This window comes from Lagenorhynchus albirostris, chromosome 3 (assembly GCF_949774975.1).
Source record: "Lagenorhynchus albirostris chromosome 3, mLagAlb1.1, whole genome shotgun sequence".
NCBI lineage: Eukaryota > Metazoa > Chordata > Mammalia > Artiodactyla > Delphinidae > Lagenorhynchus > Lagenorhynchus albirostris.
In genome coordinates, this window is record NC_083097.1 from 116,981,152 (window position 1) to 117,002,662 (window position 21,511).

General features: G+C 35.5%; 1 protein-coding gene across 14 annotated transcripts in view; it reads left to right on the forward strand.

The window, feature by feature from the left end:
* The window catches only part of ANKHD1 (ankyrin repeat and KH domain containing 1), a 121,141-nt gene that overhangs the window by 63,910 nt on the left and 35,720 nt on the right, over positions 1-21,511 (forward strand). For 10 of the 14 annotated variants that reach the window (XM_060143741.1, XM_060143743.1, XM_060143747.1 and 7 more), the window contains 5 exons: positions 4,094-4,181; positions 6,842-6,969; positions 7,178-7,321; positions 8,929-9,031; positions 17,605-18,363. In XM_060143741.1, coding sequence (XP_059999724.1) covers positions 4,094-4,181; positions 6,842-6,969; positions 7,178-7,321; positions 8,929-9,031; positions 17,605-18,363 — 1,222 coding nt within the window. The remainder of the gene's footprint in view (positions 1-4,093; positions 4,182-6,841; positions 6,970-7,177; positions 7,322-8,928; positions 9,032-17,604; positions 18,364-21,511) is intronic. The other 4 variants (XM_060143751.1, XM_060143753.1, XM_060143742.1 and 1 more) reach the window with 3 other exon arrangements.

Below are 21,511 nucleotides of genomic sequence, written 5' to 3' on the forward strand. Positions count from 1 at the left end.
AAAAGGGCACAGACTTGAATTAGATTCAAAATCAAAATCTAGCAAATTCTGTTTTCAGGAGAAAGATCTAAAGCAAAATGACAGGGAAAGGTTGACAAAGTAACGGAAAAAGTTATGTAAGGCAATATTAATATCAGGGAAAATGGAATTTTCAACCAAAATCATTTTTAGAGATAAATAAATGCTCTTCCAGCTAGTATAACAATCAATTACTAATCAGTAACTAACATCTACCCTCCAATTAAAATAGAAAATTACAGAATTACAAGAAAATTAGTCACCTCTACATTTGTAGTGATAGGATTTTTTCCCACACTTCTCTATGAAACTGACAGATCAAATACATAAAGCGATTGTTAAGAATAGAAAAATCAAATTTGCTTCTATAAATAGAGAGCTATCATTTTGTTTCCAATAAATATGGAATATGCTATTTTCCAGTGCATTGAATATGTGTAAATCTGGTGCATGTTTTAGGCCACAAAAAAGTCTTTAAAACAAACTTCTTAATCATATGAACTACATTCTCTGATCTTTGTCTTTTTAAAATTACAAATTAACAATAAGATCTTATTTTAAAAATCCCATATAACTAGAAAATGAGGAAAAATACTTTTACATAATTCATGAGTTAAAAAGGCAATCCCAGTAAAAATTGCAAAATAGATGTTATCACCAAAACTACACATCAAAACTTGGGTGAGAGGATACAGCTAAAGTGGTCCTTAGAAGGAAAATTTTGTGTGTGTGTGTGTGTGTGTGTGTATGTGTATAATGAAAGTAAATGAAGCTAGTAAAAGAACAACAGCACAAAGAAGGAAGGACATAAAGTTTTTAAAAAGTTAATAGAATAGTAAACAACAAAAAATAGAGTTAAAAAAAGAAAAAATAAGGATAAACAGCAAAATAAAAGCTGATTTTTAAAAAATTCTGAAACAGATAAAATAAGCCCAGCTTTTTTCAAAAGGGCAAAAGGTATATGATAGAAACTTAAAGGGAGTTATAACTATATGATATAGTAGAGAACTTTAAAATTTATAAGGCAATATGAACAATCAGTTTGAATACTTAGATGAAATGAATACTGATTTTTAAATATAAATTATCAAAAATGATTCAAGGGGATTCCCTGGCGGTCCAGTGGTTAGGACTCTGTGCTTTCATTGCCGAGGGCTCAGGTTCAATCCCTGGTCGAGGAACTAAGATCACACAAGCCTCGCTGCATGGCCCAAAAAAAAAAAGATTCTAGAATCATATACCTCAATAATTAACAACCATTTCACCAACTGAGTCAGTAGTTCAAAACCATCCATCTAATGAAGGTAAGAGGATCCCAGATGGATTTATAGGTGAGTTTTACCAAATGTTCAAGGAATAGATAATCCCTATATTATTCTAGCTGTTCTCCAAAAAGAAGAAAGAAAAAAGGTTAAATTGCACAATACCTAAGTTTGTAGCCTTGAAAAATAATTTTCTGTGTTTATGAAGGAAATAATCATAATTCGTATCCTAAAATTTTATTGATATTGAACAAATATTGGCTGAAATAATAAATCCAACATTCATAAGTAAGTAGCCAGTTGATCCTTGAACAACGTGGGGGTTGGGACGTCCACCTGTGCAGTGGAAAATCCGCATATAACCACATCTACCCGTGTTGTGCGGGGTTCTGCACCCCTGTGATCGTGTAGTGTAGAACTTAGGTATCAACATATAAATGGACCTACGCAGTTTAAACCGATGTTATTCAAGGGTCAACTGTATAGACAAATTTGATTCCTATCGTAAAAGGATTCAGTGGTCAGATACTTTGGGACAAATGGTATGTGTTGTGGGATATACATTATTAATTTTAGGACAAGAAATATTATAATACATTATAAAGTTGTAGTATCGTATCAACTGTTTCCTCAAACATATTGTTCAGAACCAAAGGAATGAATTTATAGGGAGGAAAATAAAATAGGCAGCTTTTAACACCTTTTATTTCCAAAATTTTATTAGTATGTTGAATTTTGAAATTTCACTTGGAGTGAGCATCTTGAGATTATACCTTCTGATTTCTTATTTTTAACAGCTATGGGAATATTTTAAATATACAGAACTAACAAGTACTTTAAAAGTTACTTTAAAAGTTTATTCTAAACAGGGCTTTCAGAATCTTTTGTCTTTGCCACTACTGGTTGCATTGATGGGTGTCACTGCCAGGCTTAAGAGATAAAAAGAAAAAACAAGGAAAAGTGACATTAGTATTGCCCACCCATGATCTAGTAATAATGTATTATCAAATGAAGGTAATGAATGTCTTACTCCAAGTTTAGCTACCAGTCTTAAAATTAACTTATCTTTCTCATATTTACCTAGTAGAAAATTTAAACTTCAAACTTCATTTCTATGAAAGGGAAGATTTGAGAGGTCAGATGTGCTTAGGTTCTTTCTTGGTAAACAGTGTTCAAGTACTTCATTGTTTTAGACATTAGGTGTATAATGATAAGCAAAAATGGACATGATTGCTTTTCTCATGAAGCTTATACTTGAATGGTGGACATGTTACCCAAATAGTTAACACAAACTAATATGTGATTGGAACTTATGAAAGAGCAGTTCGTAGAACTGTAAGTCAATAGTAGGAAAAGTGATCTAGTCAAGAAGGTTCAGGAAAGTCTTCCTTGAGCAAATAACACTTAACTTGAGACAGTCAAGGATGAAAAGGAGCTAACAAAGAAGTGTTACAGGGAAGAGAGAGCAGCTTAAGCACAAAGGTCCTGAGACAGGAGGGGAAATAGCAGTTGCTAAAGGAGCAGTTTCTTTCCAGTGAGTAGCTGATACAACAACTCCAGCATGTAGTGTGTTGACACAACTTTCTAGGTCTTTCTGAGTAAGCTCTTCATGATGTGTATTCCGTTTTGTTTGAAGTAAATTGCCAGAATATTAGATTTACCTACATTTGAATATAAGTTCAAAATTCATTCTAAAGCCAAATTTTGTTGGCATTATCTATAGTTATTCATCCTCCATACCTTAGAGTTAATAAAGATTGTTGTCTAATCAATATGCATAACAAAAATCAAAACATAAACTAGGAGGTTGAGAATTCTACACTATCAAGATAAAAGAAAAAAACTTCTTTTAGAGTGGAATTCCTGTCACTGCAGTCCAGTTTAAAGTTTCCATTGGGTTGACAATCTATTCTTATTGTTAGTTTGCCAAAGTTGTAGTCAGATATAGTTATGTAAGAAGAAATCACTGTTCTTTATCAAGTTTTTCTTAGTAACAAAAGAGGACAAGAACAACAAATTAATGTTTGCATACATAGTGAAAGAGGGGATAGTTGAGAGAACTTTTTGTAAAAGCTATGTGTCAGCTACATTTTAATACTTAGATGAATGTAGTAAGAGTTCACTGTACTCCCAACAGGCAGTACTACTTACCATACAAGCAAGCTTTTTTTAGTGGCATTTGATATTAGGATGCTTGAGAAGCTGTTTTCTCATTCATTCCTCTTGCGGACAAACTTGCTAGGAAGAATAACAATCTTCCTACTATTGTAAGACTGCTTCTTTTGTCTTTGACTATTCAAGCATTTAATTTCTACTCTAAAAAATAATCAGCTCATTTGTATGTTTTTCTTTTTCCTTTTCCCTTTACTCCTGAAATACCATAGTGTTTTTCTTCAGAGATTGGTTTCTCTCCTTTGATAGATCTCTTATTGGCTTCTGATATGATGAGATCCTCAAAATCACCTCACAAAATTAAGGTTCCTTTTTCATAGTTCAGATGAATAGTTAGGGAAATATCTTTTTAACCTTAGTATTAGAAAAATGCAGTTACTTCTCTTTGGGGATCAAACTAAACATAAGTCTTATCCTTAATGTTTATTGTTTGGTATGTAAAACTGAACGTGCTCTTAGAAAGTTACACCATCTAATGTGGACTGAAATTCTGTATTTTGGAGGAATTGAGGTAGGTAACATAAGTGACTGCATTGAGTAAGTATTAAATCTTCATTATTTCTTATGTCGTTGATACTAAGTGTTAAAAATAGATGGTTAATGAATTGGCACTGATGGATTATTTTATGTTTCTTTACTAGGAACATGAATCTGAAGGTGGAAGAACCCCTTTGATGAAAGCTGCGAGAGCTGGCCATTTGTGCACCGTGCAGTTTCTTATTAGCAAAGGTAAAGAAAGTACAAGTCTGCATTTCCAAGAAAGTACAACTTCTGAAAAAAGTTCCTAAACTGTTGCAATTTCTGTTAAAGCTACTTTACCTATAGTATAAGTATTATATTCCAGTCTTTTGTTGCTGTATTTTATTAGGAAGCAGAATTCATAAGGTGCTTTGCTGGGATCTTTATTAGTTTTTTTTTTTTTTTTTTGGCTGCGTTGGGTCTTAGTTGCGGCACACGGGATCTTTCGTTGCCGCGTGTGGGTTTTTTTTCCTCTCTCTCTAGTTGTGGCGCGAAGGCTCCAGGGCACGTGGGCTTTGTAGTTTGCGGCGCGTGGGCTCTAGTTGAGGCTCGCGAGCTCAGTAGTTGTGGCACAGGGACCTAGTTGCCCCGTGGCATGGGGGATCCCAACTCCCTGAGCAGGGATCAAACCCGCGTCCCCTGCATTGGAAGGCGGATTCTTAACCACTGGACCACCAGGGAAGTCCTGTTTATTAGTTTTGAGTTTGAAGTTTTCATCAACCAAAGAGTATATGGTTACTCCCCAAAGTTGGAAATGTCAAAGGTAAAGTGTCCAGCTATATTTAGTAGATGCAGTATCGTTCAGCACTTAAGGCAGTTCTGCCGGAAATGGGGAAGGGTGGAGGAGAGAAAGTCTGCTACTGTTGTTTATGGTACAGTTAAATCAACCAAGTACACAAGGGTGTTATTTATTATTTTTATATTCCTCTAGAGATTCTATTATTAGAATATATTTAGGCAAAGAAGTTCAAATGATGGATAAGAGGTAGTTCAAAACTATTTACTATAGAAAAGTGAAATGCTGCTGAACTCAGTTTATGTTGAACCATATAAAATCGTCATTGTATATGTCAAAGATGGTAATAGCAGCAATTTCTTTTGGTTCAGCCTAACTCTGTGTAGTGTTCGAGGTACTCTGGCATCTGATAAAAAAAATCTTAGGTTAGGATGTTAAACTGTAAGGAAGGTCCACTCAAGTGTTGTCACATTATTCAAATAAACATTTTATATCTATTGTATATTCCAATAGAATTCTGGCATTTTGTACCATTAAGGATGCAGTGTAATATTTTATCATTTTAAATATACTTGCTTTCTTCTTTAATTGGATAAAATTAGGCCTATTTTCTTCACATCACATTTTGCTACCAAGTAAGGCATATCTTACATAATGTCATAACTTAGTCTGTAAAAGTTATTTACTTCAACCATGCAGAAGTAATAAACAGATGGATAACCTTTAGAGTTCTCTCATGCTCCTTTCCTAATCATACCATCAACTACCCTGCTAAGCATATAATCAGGCTTGTCAAGAATAAGAACACATTGATTATAGCCTTTCTAGGCTGTAGTAAGTGCTAAACAATCCCAACTAAATTTATTATTAACAACTTTAAAAATAATCTTATGTTGGTAATGTAAGGATGTTTATTGGTGTGCCTCGTCTTTCCCAAAGGTACATTAATACAAGTTAGGATTAGGTTCAGGTGGGTCTTTTTGAAAATTAAATAAATAGTAGTTTCCCCTAGGTTTATTTTTCCCTTCATAAAATAAGTCGAATTAAGGAAGAAGGAAGAATGAACGTTGCTATAGTCCTTTTGTTTTTTTTTTTTTGGTTTCACTACGTCTTAGTTGCAGCAGGCGAGCTCCTTAGTTGCAGCTCACCAGCTCCTTAGTTGTGGCATGCGAACTCTTAGTTGCATCGTGCGTGTGGGATCTAGTTCCCTGACCGGGGTCAAACCCAGGCCCCCTGCATTGGGAGCATGGAGTCTTATCCATTGCACCACCAGGGAAGTCCCCGTTGCTATAGTCTTAACCATCTAGTTGAGTCCTTTTGGGATTGTAAAAGGTAGTTGAACTAAAAATGAGAGGTCTTTTTTTCCGTGAATCAAAATTAATTTACCAAAAAAAGAGGCTAAGAAAAGATTTTGCATTTAGACTTCTTTTTGGTCATATTGTACAAAGCTATTGAACAACTTACTAAAAGCCTTTCTGATAACGTATTTGGATAATCTTTTGTCTTCTCTTCATATCCAGGTCTCTCTGACCCTTAAAATATACAATAGGAAGAATTATATTTCTCGTAAATATTGTTTAAAAAAATCTGTTTTCTCTGCTTTGAGACCTGGCTATACTGCCACATTTTAGAAGTAGATCAAAAATGTCATTGTCTTTACATACAGTGGTATTATTTGGTGCTCACATTAACCTGTATATATTTATTAATCTAGATTTTTCATTTTAGAAGTGATATTGAATGAATGAACTACAACTATGCACAGCAATGTGGATGAATCTCAAAAATATTATATTGAGCGAAAGAAGCCAGGCACAAAAGAGTACACTGTATGATTTCATTCATATAAAGTTCAAAAACTAAAACCAGTTTGGAAGTCAGGATAGTAGTTACCATTGGAGGGCGGGGTAGTGACTGAAAAGGTGCACAAAGTGGGGCTTCTGGTATGTGGATAATGTTCTGTCTCTTGATCTGGGTGCTGGTCACACAAGTGTGTTCACTTTGTGAAAAATTTTCAAACTATACACTTATGATTTGTGCACTTTTTTGTATCTATGTTGTACTTCAAAAAAGTTTTTAAAATCATATTGTCTGAACTGGCTTTGCTAAGATTGCTGTTTATTTTTCTTTGAAGGTGCCAATGTGAATAGGGCTACAGCCAATAACGATCATACAGTAGTGTCGTTGGCATGTGCAGGAGGTCACCTGGCAGTTGTGGAGCTACTCTTGGCTCATGGGGCTGACCCTACTCATCGTCTCAAGGTATTCTACTTCAAAATAAGTAAATAATATATACGTCATTATTAAAATATATTTCAAATATTTTAGTGCTTAATATTTATTATTAATATTCATTACTGTTTAAATGAGTTTTGATTTTATATGAGCTGCTAAGAAACTAAATGTGTTTAGTAATCAGATTATAAAAAGAAATTAATAAATAATTAATTATGGTGTCAATTTTTCTCAGGATGGCTCAACAATGCTCATTGAAGCTGCAAAAGGTGGCCATACTAATGTTGTTTCTTATCTATTGGATTATCCAAACAATGTTCTGTCAGTTCCTACCACAGATGTGTCTCAGCTTACCCCACCTTGTCAAGATCAATCTCAGGTAATGTAAAACAGAGCTTATTTGTAAATATAAATATTCTTCAAATTGGGAGTTTTCGTTTAAAATTAGCCTTTAGTAAAATGGGCTTATTTCTCTCTCTCTCTTTTTTTTTTTATAAATTTATTTATTTATTTACGGCTGCGTTGGGTCTCTGTTGCTGCACCCGGGCTTTCTCTAGTTGCCGCGAGTGGGGGCTACTCTTCGTTGCCGTGTGCAGGCTTCTCATTGCGGTGTGCGGGCTTCTCATTGCAGTGGCTTCTCTCGTTGCGGAGCACAGGCTCTAGGCACACGGGCTTCAGTAGTTGTGGCTCGCGGGCTCTAGAGCACAGGCTCAGTAGCTGTGGCGCACGGGCTTAGTTGCTCTGTGGCATGTGGGATCTTCCCGGACCAGTGCTCGAACCTGTGTCCCCTGCATTGGCAGGCGGATTTTTAACTACTGTGCCACCAGGGAAGTCCAGCTTATTTCTCTTTTAAATTTGAATAAACCTGGTCCTAAATTCTTTAAGATTTTCTTCAAAAGTACATGGAAATTTTTTTCATTGTCTTATTTACTGAAAATAGTGTTTAAAAAGAAACACAGGGCTTCCCTGGTGGCACAGTGGTTGAGAGTCCGCGTGCCGACGCAGGGGACACGGGTTTGTGCCCCTGTCCGGGAAGATCCCACATGCCAGGGAGCGGCTGGGCCCGTGAGCCATGGCCGCTGAGCCTGCACGTCTGGAGCCTGTGCTCCGCAATGGGAGAGGCCACAACAGTGAGAGGCCCGTGTACCGCAAAGAAAAAAAGAAACACTTAATACCAAATATAAGTATAAATATTCCAAGTTGTCCTTTTATTACAACTAGGTCTTTAAGGTTGTTTGGTTTTTTATGAATACATTAAGCATGATCTTGAACCAAGAGAATGATTTTCCCTTAATACCTCCCAAGACAATATTAATTATCCTAGAGATCGTTACTTTTGTCATCCAGGAAGGTGTGGGTAAACCAGGATATATGCACCAAAAATTCATTAAAGTAATTTTTAAACCTACCTAAAACTACGGAGAGAATATAGAGAGTATACTAAGTATACAAAGTTCAGTGAATCTGAAATTGTTTTTTACAAAGTTATTCTGAGAACTACTGAAATACACCAATTCAGGAAATGTGTTGGATTTTTTTCTTTTGACCCATATAGAATTTGAACAAGGGTAAATTGGCCAGTTGAATATGTGACTTGTACTCCTAGCTATAACTGAAACCAGCAAGGATTTCTCCGTAACAAGAGAGTGATATTAATTCCGTTTAGCTTATCATTGACTGTTTGTAGAATGCCTGAATTTGCCCAATCAGTATTCTCAGAAATTACTGCTTGGTGAATAATGCTGCTGCTGCTGCTGCTTCTCCTTTTCATCTCCTTTTCCTCCTCCTTCTTCTTCTTCTTCTTCCTCCTCCCCTTCTTCTTCTTCCCCTCCACCTTCTTCTTCTTCTTTGTTTTTCTTTTAAAGAAACAAAAAAAGTTAATTTGGTGGTATATGAAGAAAATCTAAAACAGGATCTCTGTTTCATTTATGGACCTTTATTTTATTCTTTGGTCTGAGATTCTTTTTTTCTGAGTTGACTTTTTAGGTTCCACGTGTACCAATGCATACACTCGCCATGGTTGTACCTCCACAGGAACCTGACAGAACTTTACAGGAGAACTCTCCTGCTGTTTTAGGAGTACAAAAAGGTTAGTTCTTGAATTATTTCCTTAAAATGGGTATTTTATCACCTAAAGTATGAATTCATAAAGGTACTTTAATGGTACACAGTTACTGTGTATCCAGAATTGAGGTAGGTAATTCTGACAAATGCTAATCATCTTACATATTATTTAAAATAGAAAAGACACAACTACTAGGAAAAATGATTTCTTAAAATGCTAACATACTTCTAGGTGTCGTTTTCATCTGGCGTAGGCAAAAATACTTAAGCATATACGAAGTTCTTCATTATATTAAATAAAGTAGCAAATTATATTAAAGTAGCAAAAATTTATCAGGCATTCATTTTTCATTTCACAATTCTTTAGCTAAACAGTAATATGAGGAATGAAAATATGTTTGCTGTCAAGTCTTAGTAGCATTGATTCAGTTTGGTGAGTGAGAAGTTTAAGAATTATATTTAGTTTCTTTCATGTAATGCTGAATATATGGCTTAACATCTGTCAATATGTGAACACGGACAAATAACTATAAAAAAGTTATGAATAATATCCAAGTGAATATCAAGGTGTCCTTATTTAAAGGACTCAAGTTTATGAGCTCTGTTATTTTTCTGCTGTATTTTCATTTGTAGATATAAAGTACCTTCACTTGGTAATAATGTATGTGGTTGTCCTCCCTGAGTTCTCTGAAATAAAGAAAATAGGTAATATGTAAAGTATTAAAAACTATTATATGTAAAACAAATGTATAAGCGTATTTCATTCATTATATGACAACGAAGTTCTAGATTTTTGAAATCACAGTGAAGTGTATAAGTATGTATTTGTATCTTTAACACAGCTTTAAGTGAAGTTGGTAAGGAGTGACTATACAGCAGCAAACAGAATCTTCTTTCAAATTAATGTCAATTTTAGTAATTTTAGAGTATTGTGGGCCTTCACCAAGGATTACTTCATTTCTGAACTATTAATTTCAAAGATAAAATACCTGTAGTCTCTCTGACTTAAGCTAATTCTAGCAGTTTTCCATTGGACACCTAGCTATTCAAACTTCAGAAAATGAAGACTGCTCTTTTTAGTCTTAAATAAAAAACAAATTAAGCATGTACTTGTTAAGGAATCTGAGTATCCTAACTGGCTAACAGCCTTTAGTAAAATATTTAAACCTAAATGCCTCTGTTTTTGTTGCTCTTTGTTTGGCTATATCCTATAGAGGACTGTAGTAACTTTGGCTAGGGAAATTCAGTACTAAATAAGAAATCATTTAAAAAATACTTATTAACACAGAGCCACAAAATAACCAAGAAATAAGCTAGGAAGGACACAGAGTATGTGCAGAAAGGAAGTAAAACATTTTAAATTTAGATTTAATATGTAAGTCAACTGAAACGTTTGGGTAGTGACTTTTTAAGTTGATACTCAAGTGAGTAATCATATTTTTGCTTACTGAAATACCTTCTTATACTGAGTAGCTACTTATTTTCTTCACTTTGATGTTTTTTGTTTTTTTATAAATTTATTTTTGGCTGCGTTGGGTCTTTGTTGCTGCGTGTAGGCTTTCTCTAGTTGCAGCGAGTGGGGGCCGCTCCTTGCTGTGGTGCGCGGGCCTCTCATTGTGGCAGCCTCTCCCATTGCAGAGCACGGGCTCTAGGCCCATGGGCTTCAGTAGTTGTGGCACGCAGGCTCAGTAGTTGTGGTGCACGGGCCCAGTTGCTCTGCAGCATGTGGGATCCTCCTGGAACAGGGCTTGAACCTGTGTCCCCTGCACTGGCAGGTGGACTCCTAACCACTGCACCACCAGGGAAGTCCCTGATGTTTTATTACTTACTGAATAGTGTCAGAATGAACTAACCTTTTAAGGAATCTTTCATTTTACTAAATTATTAGGGAAGGAAAAAATTAACACTTGTATCTAGACACTTGGCACTTGCTGTTGCCAGATGCCAAGTGGTGTTGCCAACCCAACATTTATTTATGTGGGAGCAAGCTGTGATAATGCATTGCGTTAAGATTTCATGTTAATATTGATATAAATCGTGTGCGTAATAGAATATCAGTGTAAATTAGGAAAAATCAATTGATGATGTAAAAGTACACATTGAATCACCTGGGTAGATAGAAAGATCTATCTTAAATTATTAAATATATATTATTTTCTCCTTAAAGTGGCTTTTTCTTAAAATTTCTCATTTATGTAGCTAGAGAAGTTTCTTTGAGTGATGAAATTGCTGTTTGACCGTTTTGCTTTTTTTTTTTCTAAGTCCATAGATTATACCTGCATTGCATATGTGGCTAGGGATGGAGGAAGGATTCTTACTCTCTAGGACTCTCTTTCTATTCTAGCAATCATCTTTTCAAGTTTATAACATTTTACTCCTATCTGAAGTCTTTATTCATATCTGCATCCTTTTAAAATATATTCATGCCCATAAATCTTACCCAGGTGTTTCTTATATATCCTACTATAACATTCTTTTCTTTCATGTGCACCATTCATCCAGGCTTCTTCCATCTTGACTCATATTCTCCTGATTTAGGCAACTAATCTCACTTATCCATTGTTAGTTTTCAAGGATTTGAGATCCTAGCTGGCATCTGACAGAGGCCTCAGAATCACCTTTATAAACAAAATGTGAAACTAGGTAAGAGTGATATGCTCAGTTTTCTAGCATTGTTTAGCTTTATCATCTATAGTTATGAATATTCACCTGGGAAAGGATACATAAGTAATATCAAACCTTTGTCTTTCCAAATTTAATATTGTAAATAAATTTGTTGATTGAAGCCACTTGTTGCATCTCATTCATTTGTAGTAACTGATTCTACAGAGATCCTAAAATAGGATTCTGATTATTCTTTGTAGTTGTATAGCTTAGAACTAACTAATCTGTTGCAAAGCATTAAAATGATGTCGAGATAAACAATACACATCTTTTGTGTGCACCTCAAGGCCCTCTTGAGGAGTCATTTCTCTGAACTCCTGTAGCACTTTATTGGATCTTCCTTCTGGCTCTGGTCACTCCTGCACCTTCTTCACCTCCCCTTTGGACTTCAAGTGTGGAAGGTTGAGTTAATCATACTTAATTCCTGGACTTTGTCATCATGGCTCTGCTCTTGTTTTACTTTGTTCCTTTTTATCCCTTTTTCCATGCCCATACTTGCCCTTAGGCAGTCATTCTAATGTGTTTGATTTGCAGATTCTTTTGCTCTTACAAGTTCTTATAAAATGTTTACTACTTTATATATTTTTAAATTTACATAAATGGTATTATGCTATAGATCCTGTTTTGTGTTTTACTTTTTTCACCAGCACTGTTTTTAAGATCTATCCATATGTCTACCTCTAGATTGTTTCTGCCTGCAGCATACATAGTGTTTCATCCTGTATATCCTCTATTTTTTACTTGTCCTTTCTCTCAGTGATGGGTACCCAGATTGTCTCTCATTCCCCACCACCACAGACAATGCTGTGGTGAAAATTCTGGTACAGTCTCCTTATGGATCTGTATGAGAATTTCTCTGGGATAAACTCAGGAGCAGAATTACCTGTCATAGGAATGCGTAATGTTTATCTAACAAAGTACTGTGAATACACTCTTTAGAATGCTACAGCAGTTTACACTCCCAGCAGCAATGTGTAAGGGTTACTATATTATACGCCCCCATCCCATTTCCATATCTGCCAATGCTTGGCTTTATCCTTTTATTTGGATTTGTACATTTTTATCTCCCCTTTTAGACTGTAAGCTCCTTGAGGGCAGGGTTTAGGTTGCTCATCTTTGTATGGTCCACTATGCCTTGCTTGTACTAGACGTTAAATATTTGTTGAATAAATTAATAAATGCCAGGCTAAGAATATAGATTATTCTGAAGGCAAAAGAAAATTATTAAGAATTTTTTTTAATGTTGGTGCAGTTCTTTTTTTTTTTTAATTTATTAATTTATTTATTTATTTTTGACTGTGTTGGGTCTTTGTTTCTGTGTGATGGCTTTCTCTAGTTGCGGCAAGCAGGGGCCACTCTTCATTGTGGTGCGCGGGCCTCTCACTGTCGCGTCCTCTTGTTGTGGAGCCCAGGCTCCAGACACGCAGGCTCAGTAGTTGGGGCGCACGGGCTTAGTTGCTCCGTGGCATGTGGGATCTTCCCAGACCAGGGCTCGAACCCGTGTCCCCTGCATTGGCAGGCAGATTCTCAACCACTGCGCCACCAGGGAAGCCCAAGAATTTTTAAGAAGAGCGACATTGTTATTAAAGGGGATGTTTAAGAACTTAATCAAGAAGTACTATTTTAGGGCTTCCCTGGTGGCACAGTGGTTGAGAGTCCGCCTGCCGATGCAGGGGACACGAGTTCGTGCCCCAGTCCAGGAAGATCCCACATGCCGCAGAGTGGCGAGGCCAGTGAGCCATGGCCGCTGAGCCTGCACATCCGGAGCCTGTGCTCCGCAACGGGAGAGGCCACAACAGTGAGAGGCCCGCGTACTGCAAAAAAAAAAAAAAGGAAGTACTGTTTTAGACTGCTGAGGAACAGATTGAAAACAGAACTATAAATGTAAAGTAAGCATTAGGTTAACATGATGCTTTATATCCCAGAGTTGTTTATTGGAGTAGGTAACATGAAAAGTTCTCATTTTAATATCAAATCATTAAAATTGTATAGAAAAATTATATGTACAGTGAATGAGGTTGAGTGTTTCTCTGGAAATTTTACTACTAATATTCTCTAGTTTAGTAGATTTCCATTAGTAATCATGCTTATGTGGATTTATATATGTCCAAATTTAATAATGTCTTTTAACATATAACTGCTTATGTCCATCTCATTTCCTCACTGCCCATAAAAAAATAAAGGCCATGTTCTAAGCTGTCTCTATATCGTGGTTTCCTGTTGCAAACTTTTTTAATTATTGGAGGAAAAGTGAAAATTGAGGAAGTAGGGTAGTAACCAAACCAAAGAGATAAGATAGTAACTTTACCTGTGTTCCTAAATATTAATTTATGATATCACTCAATGCTACCAATGAGTAGACAATGAATAGATTTATATATTTCTATCTGACAGTGGGCGATGTCTGAGGAAGATGGAACTGTTTTATATTCTGGTGTCTTATACTACTACCTTCCTAGAGACTGAAAATTTTGTTGCTAAAAGAACACTTGTTAACATTCTCTACTTTTCCCCAAAATGAAGTTGTTTCTTCAGCTTCTAGGAATAATTAGGTGACATTTGTTTTTTACCAACATGGCTTAGTCGTGATGTTGTAGCTTGTATTAGTGCTTTGATGTGTATCTAGGCAATCCCACTAACTCCATGGTTACAGATACTCAGTCATTGTCTATTTGGGGAAGAACTGCTTTTTGTGCATTACTTTCACCATCCTCTGTTCTTCCTGCTACATATATTTTGGGCTTTTTGTCTCTATGTTCAGTTAAATAAGTTACTCTTTGTAATCTTGTGCTCTAAGCTTTTTGTATTTTATTTCTTAACAAGATACAGCCATTTCTCTCTGTTACTATCCTCAAAATTCTAGCCTTATTTTGGATTATCTTACTATGATAAGATTTTAAATCTGTGAATGTCCAATGTTGTCATAATTAATTACCAGTCTGATTAGTGTTGAACTCTTACCTAATTTTCTTAATCTTAAATACAAATTACAAAACACAAATTACAAAATACAAAAACTATACAAGGGTGTTTTAAAATAATGTTGGAGGAGCATTCAGAACTTCTTTGCAGAACTTCTGAATTTACTCTGCTGATGTCATTGAATTTGTTACACAACTGAAAATTTCCTTGCTGGGCTCGCAGATTTATACATTGCTATTTGTGGCAGTTAAACTCCCTTTTCCTACCAATGATTGTCATTAGGTACTTTGAACAAGTAAAGCAAACTATTATTTCCTATATGATCTTGTGGAAATAGTTATAAAATTATCTCACAAACTAATGGCTTTTGCTCTGAAAGGATAAAGTCTGTTCCCACTACTTTGCTCAGATAGAAGTATAAAATTGAATATGGACAATACATTTTGCTGAATTTTGCCTTTAAAAAATAACTAATCATTGCAGCTCTATTTACAATAGCCAGGACATGGAAGCAACCTAAGTGTCCATCATCGGATGAATGGATAAAGATGCGGCACATATATACAATGGAATATTACTCAGCCATAAAAAGAAGTGAAATTGAGATATTTGTAGTGAGGTGGATGGACCTAGAGTCTGTCAAACAGAGTGAAGTAAGTCAGAAAGAGAAAAACAAATACTGTATGCTAACACATATATATGGAATCTAAGGAGAAAAAAAAAAAAAGGTCATGAAGAACCTAGGGGTAAGACGGGAATAAAGACACAGACCTACTAGAGAATGGACTTGAGGATATGGGGCTGGGGAAGGGTAAGCTGTGACAAAGTGAGAGAGTGGCATGGACATATATACACTACCAAACGTAAAATAGCTAGCTAGTGGGAGGCAGCTGCATAGCACAAGGAGATCAGCTCGGTGGTTTGTGACCACCTAGAGGGGTGGGATAGGGAGGGTGGGAGAGAGGGAGACGCAAGAGGGAAGAGATATGGGAACATATGTATATGTATGGCTGATTCACTTTGTTGTAAAGCAGAAACTGACACACCATTGTAAAGCAATTATACTCCAATAAAGATGTTAAAAAATAAATAAAACAAAACATTCGTTAGTATTAAAAATAATAATAATAACTAAGTCTTTAATTGCAGTGATTTTGGAACTGTGGTTGTCTGACCTTGTTAAAGACAGTATCTCAGGGAAAACCTGTTAGACTTTTTTTGATAATAACATGTTGCAAATATTTGAGCTACCTGCAGTTTTGAGTTCTCCTATTCTAGCAAAAGAAGCAGTGAAATCTCTTATTTTTTTGTCCAGTAGTTTTGTCACCCTCTTGCAGTTCTGAGCATTTAAACATCTAATGGATTATTTTTTTCCTTTGAACCTAAGAATCATTTTGAATGCATTGGATGAGCTTATTTTTAAATCTGAAGTTACATATGTTATTCATATATATTGACTACAGTCCTTAAGAATAGACAACTGTTTTTTACCCAGGTTTTTTTTTTTTTTTTTGCGGTACGCGGGCCTCTCACTGCTGTGGCCTCTCCCGTTCTGGAGCACAGGCTCAGCGGCCATGGCTCACGGTACCAGCCGCTCCGCGGCATGTAGGATCCTCCCGGACCACGGCACGAACCCACGTCCCCTGCATCGGCAGGTGGACTCTCAACCACTGCGCCACCAGGGAAGCCCCCCAGTTGTTTTTAAACAGCTTTGTTGTTGTTTAGTTTACACACCATAAAAGTTCACTCATTTTAAATGTACAATACAATGACTTTTAGAAAATTTACATAATTGCATAACCATCACCTCCATCAAGTTTTGGATCCATCACTCCAAAAAAATCTCTCATGCCTGTTTGTGATCAATCCTCATTCTTACCACTATAATCCAGGCAACCAGTATTTTCCTTTCTGTCTCTATAGATTTGCCTTTTCTCTGTAGATCTGTTATAAATGGAATTGTACGATATGTGGTCTTTTGTGTCTGGGTTCTTTCACTTAGCATAATGTTTTCAAGGTTCATCCACATTGTAGGCTATATCAGTAGTTCCTTTTTATTGCTGAATAGTCTCAGTTCTTCCTAAACAAGATTAAGCCTTGAATTTGCCTCTAAGTAGTTATTATATGTTTCCTCCACTTTATGCCCAGATGTTAAGATTGTTAATATTGATAATTATTTTGCCATGAGGGGAGTAAATTAATTTAAGTGTGATCGAAAACCTTAAATTAATATACAGTTACTTCATTTTTAACATACACTGTCAATATGAGTAATCCTATATGGGAAGTCTGATTTTCTCCTAGGTATTATTCATTGTTTCTCTCATAGACTTTTACGTGAAGAGTTTATTTAAACTCAGAATAATTGTCCTTTGTGATATAAGTTTAATACAGTGTTCAGGTACAGAAGTGTTTAAGACTTAATTAATGAAAAATTTTAGAAGGTTATATCTTAAAAATTGATTTCAAATTATATTTTAATATAATAAACATTTTGGCAGTTTGAAAGACACTTTTCCCTACTTTGATCTACAAGTTACAGTTTCTTGCAGTAACCTGTACTAATATTGTAAAAAGAACAATTGGGCAGTCAAGCCAATATTAATGATACCCTCAACATTATTTTGATACTGCTTTAGATTTGATGTTCTTTAAAAAGTCCAATTAAATAAGCAGAATTTTGAGGTTCTTTCCTCTTTGATTTCCTTTTCTCCCTAATCCTGTGTTTTCCAAAATCATCCAATCCTATAAATATTAGATTTTTTTAATTGAAAAAGTCACATTTTTTGAATTGGCAACATCCCTGTTTGTGCTATGTAAAATAGATGAGTCTGGTCTTTAATCTACCTACAACTGGTATGAATCTGAACATTCATTCTATAGCATTAGTTATATGGGTTTTGGGAGGGAAGTATGTGGTGGGGGGCGGAGGGAGGGCTGGGATTTTTTTTTTTTTTTTTTTTTTTTTTTTTTTTAGCATGGCACATTTTCAAACATTTTTCATGTGCTTAGGTACATCCAAGCAGAAGTCCAGTTCCCTGCAGGTAGCAGATCAGGACGTACTGCCACCTTTTCACCCATACCAGCCTTTGGAGTGCATAGTAGAGGAGACTGAAGGAAAACTGAATGAACTGGGACAAAGAATTAGTGCTATTGAAAAAGCACAGCTTAAATCATTGGAGTTAATTCAAGGTGAACCTCTGAACAAAGATAAGATAGAAGAACTTAAAAAGAACAGAGAAGAGCAAGTCCAGAAGAAGAAGAAAATACTGAAAGAACTGCAGAAAGTGGAAAGGCAGTTGCAGATGAAAACACAGCAGCAATTTACCAAAGAATACTTGGAAACCAAAGGTCAGAAAGACACAGTATCTCCACACCAGCAGTGCTCTCATAGAGGAGTCTTCCCAGAAGGGGAAGGAGATGGTAGTCTCCCAGAGGATCACTTTTCAGAGTTACCTCAGGTTGACACAATCTTATTTAAAGATAATGATGTTGATGATGAGCAACAGTCTCCACCATCGGCAGAACAAATTGATTTTGTCCCAGTCCAGCCTTTATCATCTCCACAGTGTAACTTTTCCAGTGAATTAGGTTCTAATGGGACAAATTCTCTTGAACTTCAGAAAGTATCAGGTAATCATCAGATTATAGGACAGCCTCAGATTGCTATTACTGGACACGATCAGGGGCTGTTAGTGCAAGAACCAGATGGACTAATGGTTGCAACTCCAGCCCAGACGCTTACCGACACTCTTGATGACCTGATAGCAGGTGGGTTAAGAAATATACCTGTAATAATTTCTCTTTAATCTTTGTGCTCAACTTCTTTACATGACTTTCCCAAAACACCAACTTGGTACTTTTCCATTTTAGAACTATCTTTATAAAATTACTCATTTCTTGAGGTGTTTTGGAAGTGAACTTAACTAAACTCAACAACACTAACACACAAAAGTGTGTTTTCCCTCTTCTTTTTTGTTATTTGCAAAAGCAAAGAAATAAAGTTGCCATGATCCTTTATTTTAGCCCTTTGGTATCAAAATCACCCTGTGTTGTATCTTGGGTAGGAGATCTCAAAATAGAATTTCTTTGTAGGCTTTAGAGATAATCATATAAGGTTAGACATTTAATTTTCCTGCTGGTGATTTTCATATTTGGAAATCAGAATTCTAAATCGCATTGCTTTTTCTTTATTTATAATTTTATTAGATCAATTTAAATATTTCTAATTAAAAGGAATGTTCAGAAAAAAACTATAGCATTCCATGTTTTTAAAATATTTGTGGTTAGAAGATCATTGTCAACTTGATAACGATTTGGAGATTGGGATTTTTGTATTAACTGTCTTGATGAAAGCACACAGAAACCACACACACACACACACACACACACACACACACACACACATACACACACACACACACACACAGCAAAGCAAAAAAGAAACCAGCCTTATAAACTTACAGTATATGTTTCTGTTTATTGTTGTGTGGAAAATTACAACTAGATGTGAAATGAGGTGCACAAGTTTACTTTCCGTTTCATTGTCCTTGCAGCAGTGGGAAAACAGTGCAATTAATCATTTACCTTCCTAAAGATGGCTGGTGAATGTATCACCTCCATGAGAGCCCAGTTCAGAAATGCAGCCAGAATGGCTGTTGACAGTGGATGAAGACCAAGAACTAAGATGTAGCTGGAGTGATATTCAAAGGCAGGCCAGTCCTCTGTCTCTTGATTGCAACATTTTTTTTCTTTACTGTTGTCTGTTTCTTCTTGTCGTATTCTCCTCCCCTCCTCCCATCCCAGTTATGCTATCCCAGTTTCCTTTCTTCTTTTGTGAGCCTTTAGTCTTCCTAATCTTCACTGAATCTTTTAAAATGTGGAGTAAGATTACTTAATTCAGGAATTTTATTGGGCATGTGTATGACTTCGAGTGGTTATAGAATTATAATAGTGCCTTTGAGGCTCCTCTGATATGTAATAGGTATTGCTGTGCAGAGGAGGAATGTCTTAGTTTTCATAAAGGAAATAAAAATGCTGGGAAATGTTTTAAGGAGTTAGATTCTTTATTCTTTACTTTTGTTTTTTATATCTTCAACCCATAGCCACTTAACTCAAATTGACTTTGTGTCATTAGCATTGCAAGTTGTTATAAATTTTGAATAAACTCTTATAGTTCATTTATGGTTCTGATTTCTAATCTGGTAAAAGCAGATATTGGAGTGTGAAGTATGATTATAAATAATAATGATGAAACTGGTGACCTGAGAGTAACATTTTTAAGACTTAGGATTCTATAAATATCATTATAATGTTCCTAATTAAGTACTCAGTTTGCAGTTATGAAACCCACATTATTGATCAGTTTAGTTTGTTGGAACTTAGGACCTGTCCTTTTTTTTTTTTTTTTTAAAGGAGAAACAGCTCTAAAGGGAACTTGTAGGTGTTAACTTTATGGTAGTATTTACTGCTGTTTCTTGTAGAGGAGGTCAAATTCTGGTTATTTCACTGAAGTATTTGTTAAATTAAAATGACCTTTTACAAAGTTCACATGAAACTTCAAAAAATTGGTTTAGAAAACATCTTTTAATTATATTTAACATTAATATGAATAAAATTTAATTTCTCTTAGACATTAATGTCTAGTGACAGTTGCCCCACCATATTGTACAATATTCTTTTATTAATATACTTTAAAGTATAAATCCGTCAATACATTAAAAATTACACATTTTTTTCTCTCTTTTTTTTTTTGGCTGCTTGGCTTGTGGGATCTAGTTCCCCGACCAGGGATCAAACTCAGGTGCCCAGCAGTGACAGTGCCTAGTCCTAACCACTGAACCTCCAGGGAATTCCCTGAAAATTATCTTCGTTTAAAATTTTTTTCATTTTGCTGAAGCTTACATTTTAAAATATATAGCAATAATTAGATTTTCTTTGTTCAAAATGATGACTTACCTCAAAATTTAAAACTTTATTAAGTCTAAGTTTCTCTTAATTTCTTAATTGAAGATGAAATAAATAAGAATGAATTAGGTAAATACCTAATGCTTTGATTTTATGACATGTTAATATACCAGTAGAATTATAGATCAGACCAAAGATATAATTAATTTTACCTAAATTAAATCTAGTTATCATGCCTCATAGTTAATAAAAGAGAGGAAGAGAGGATACTGTACATCTTACAATTTTACTTTAGATAATATTCATATATAATAGCAATAAGTTTCACTCTTTAAATATAAGAGTATTTTTCTTTCTTCTTTTCTTTTCTTTTATTTTTTTGCGGTACGCGAGCCTCTCACTGTTGTGGCCTCTCCCGTTGTGGAGCACAGGCTCCGGACACGCAGGCTCAGTGGCCATGGCTCACGGGCCCAGCCGCTCCGTGGCATGTGGGATCTTCCCGGACCGGGGCACGAACCTGTGTCCCCTGCATCAGCAGGCGGACTCTCAACCACTGCGCCACCAGGGAAGCCCAAGAGTATTTTTCTTTATTGCTGTTCTACTCTCAAAATATTTGTCATGATAATGAGTTGGTTAGATACATAATTTATGAATGTCATAACTTGACTGGCTGACTGACAGCCATAACTATATAGTCTTAAACGTATCATACTTGATATAGTCTCAGCCAGAATATATGTATACTCTTGATTGGAAGCATGGTTGTTCAGGTTCATTTCTTCTGAAATTAAGTGTCAGGCTTTTAAAAGTTATCATAATAGCAAATGATTCTCAGTTCAGATGTCTAGAATTAAGGTCTGAAAATAAAAAGCAATTTAAAGAAATTCAAAATAGCTTTGACCATTGAGCAGTTCTAGAAACATCTAGTAAAATTTTCAGGCTTAATATATAAAGAAGCTTGGTTAAAAATCAACTAGTATCACTTTATTTACATTTATTGAGCGCTTACCAT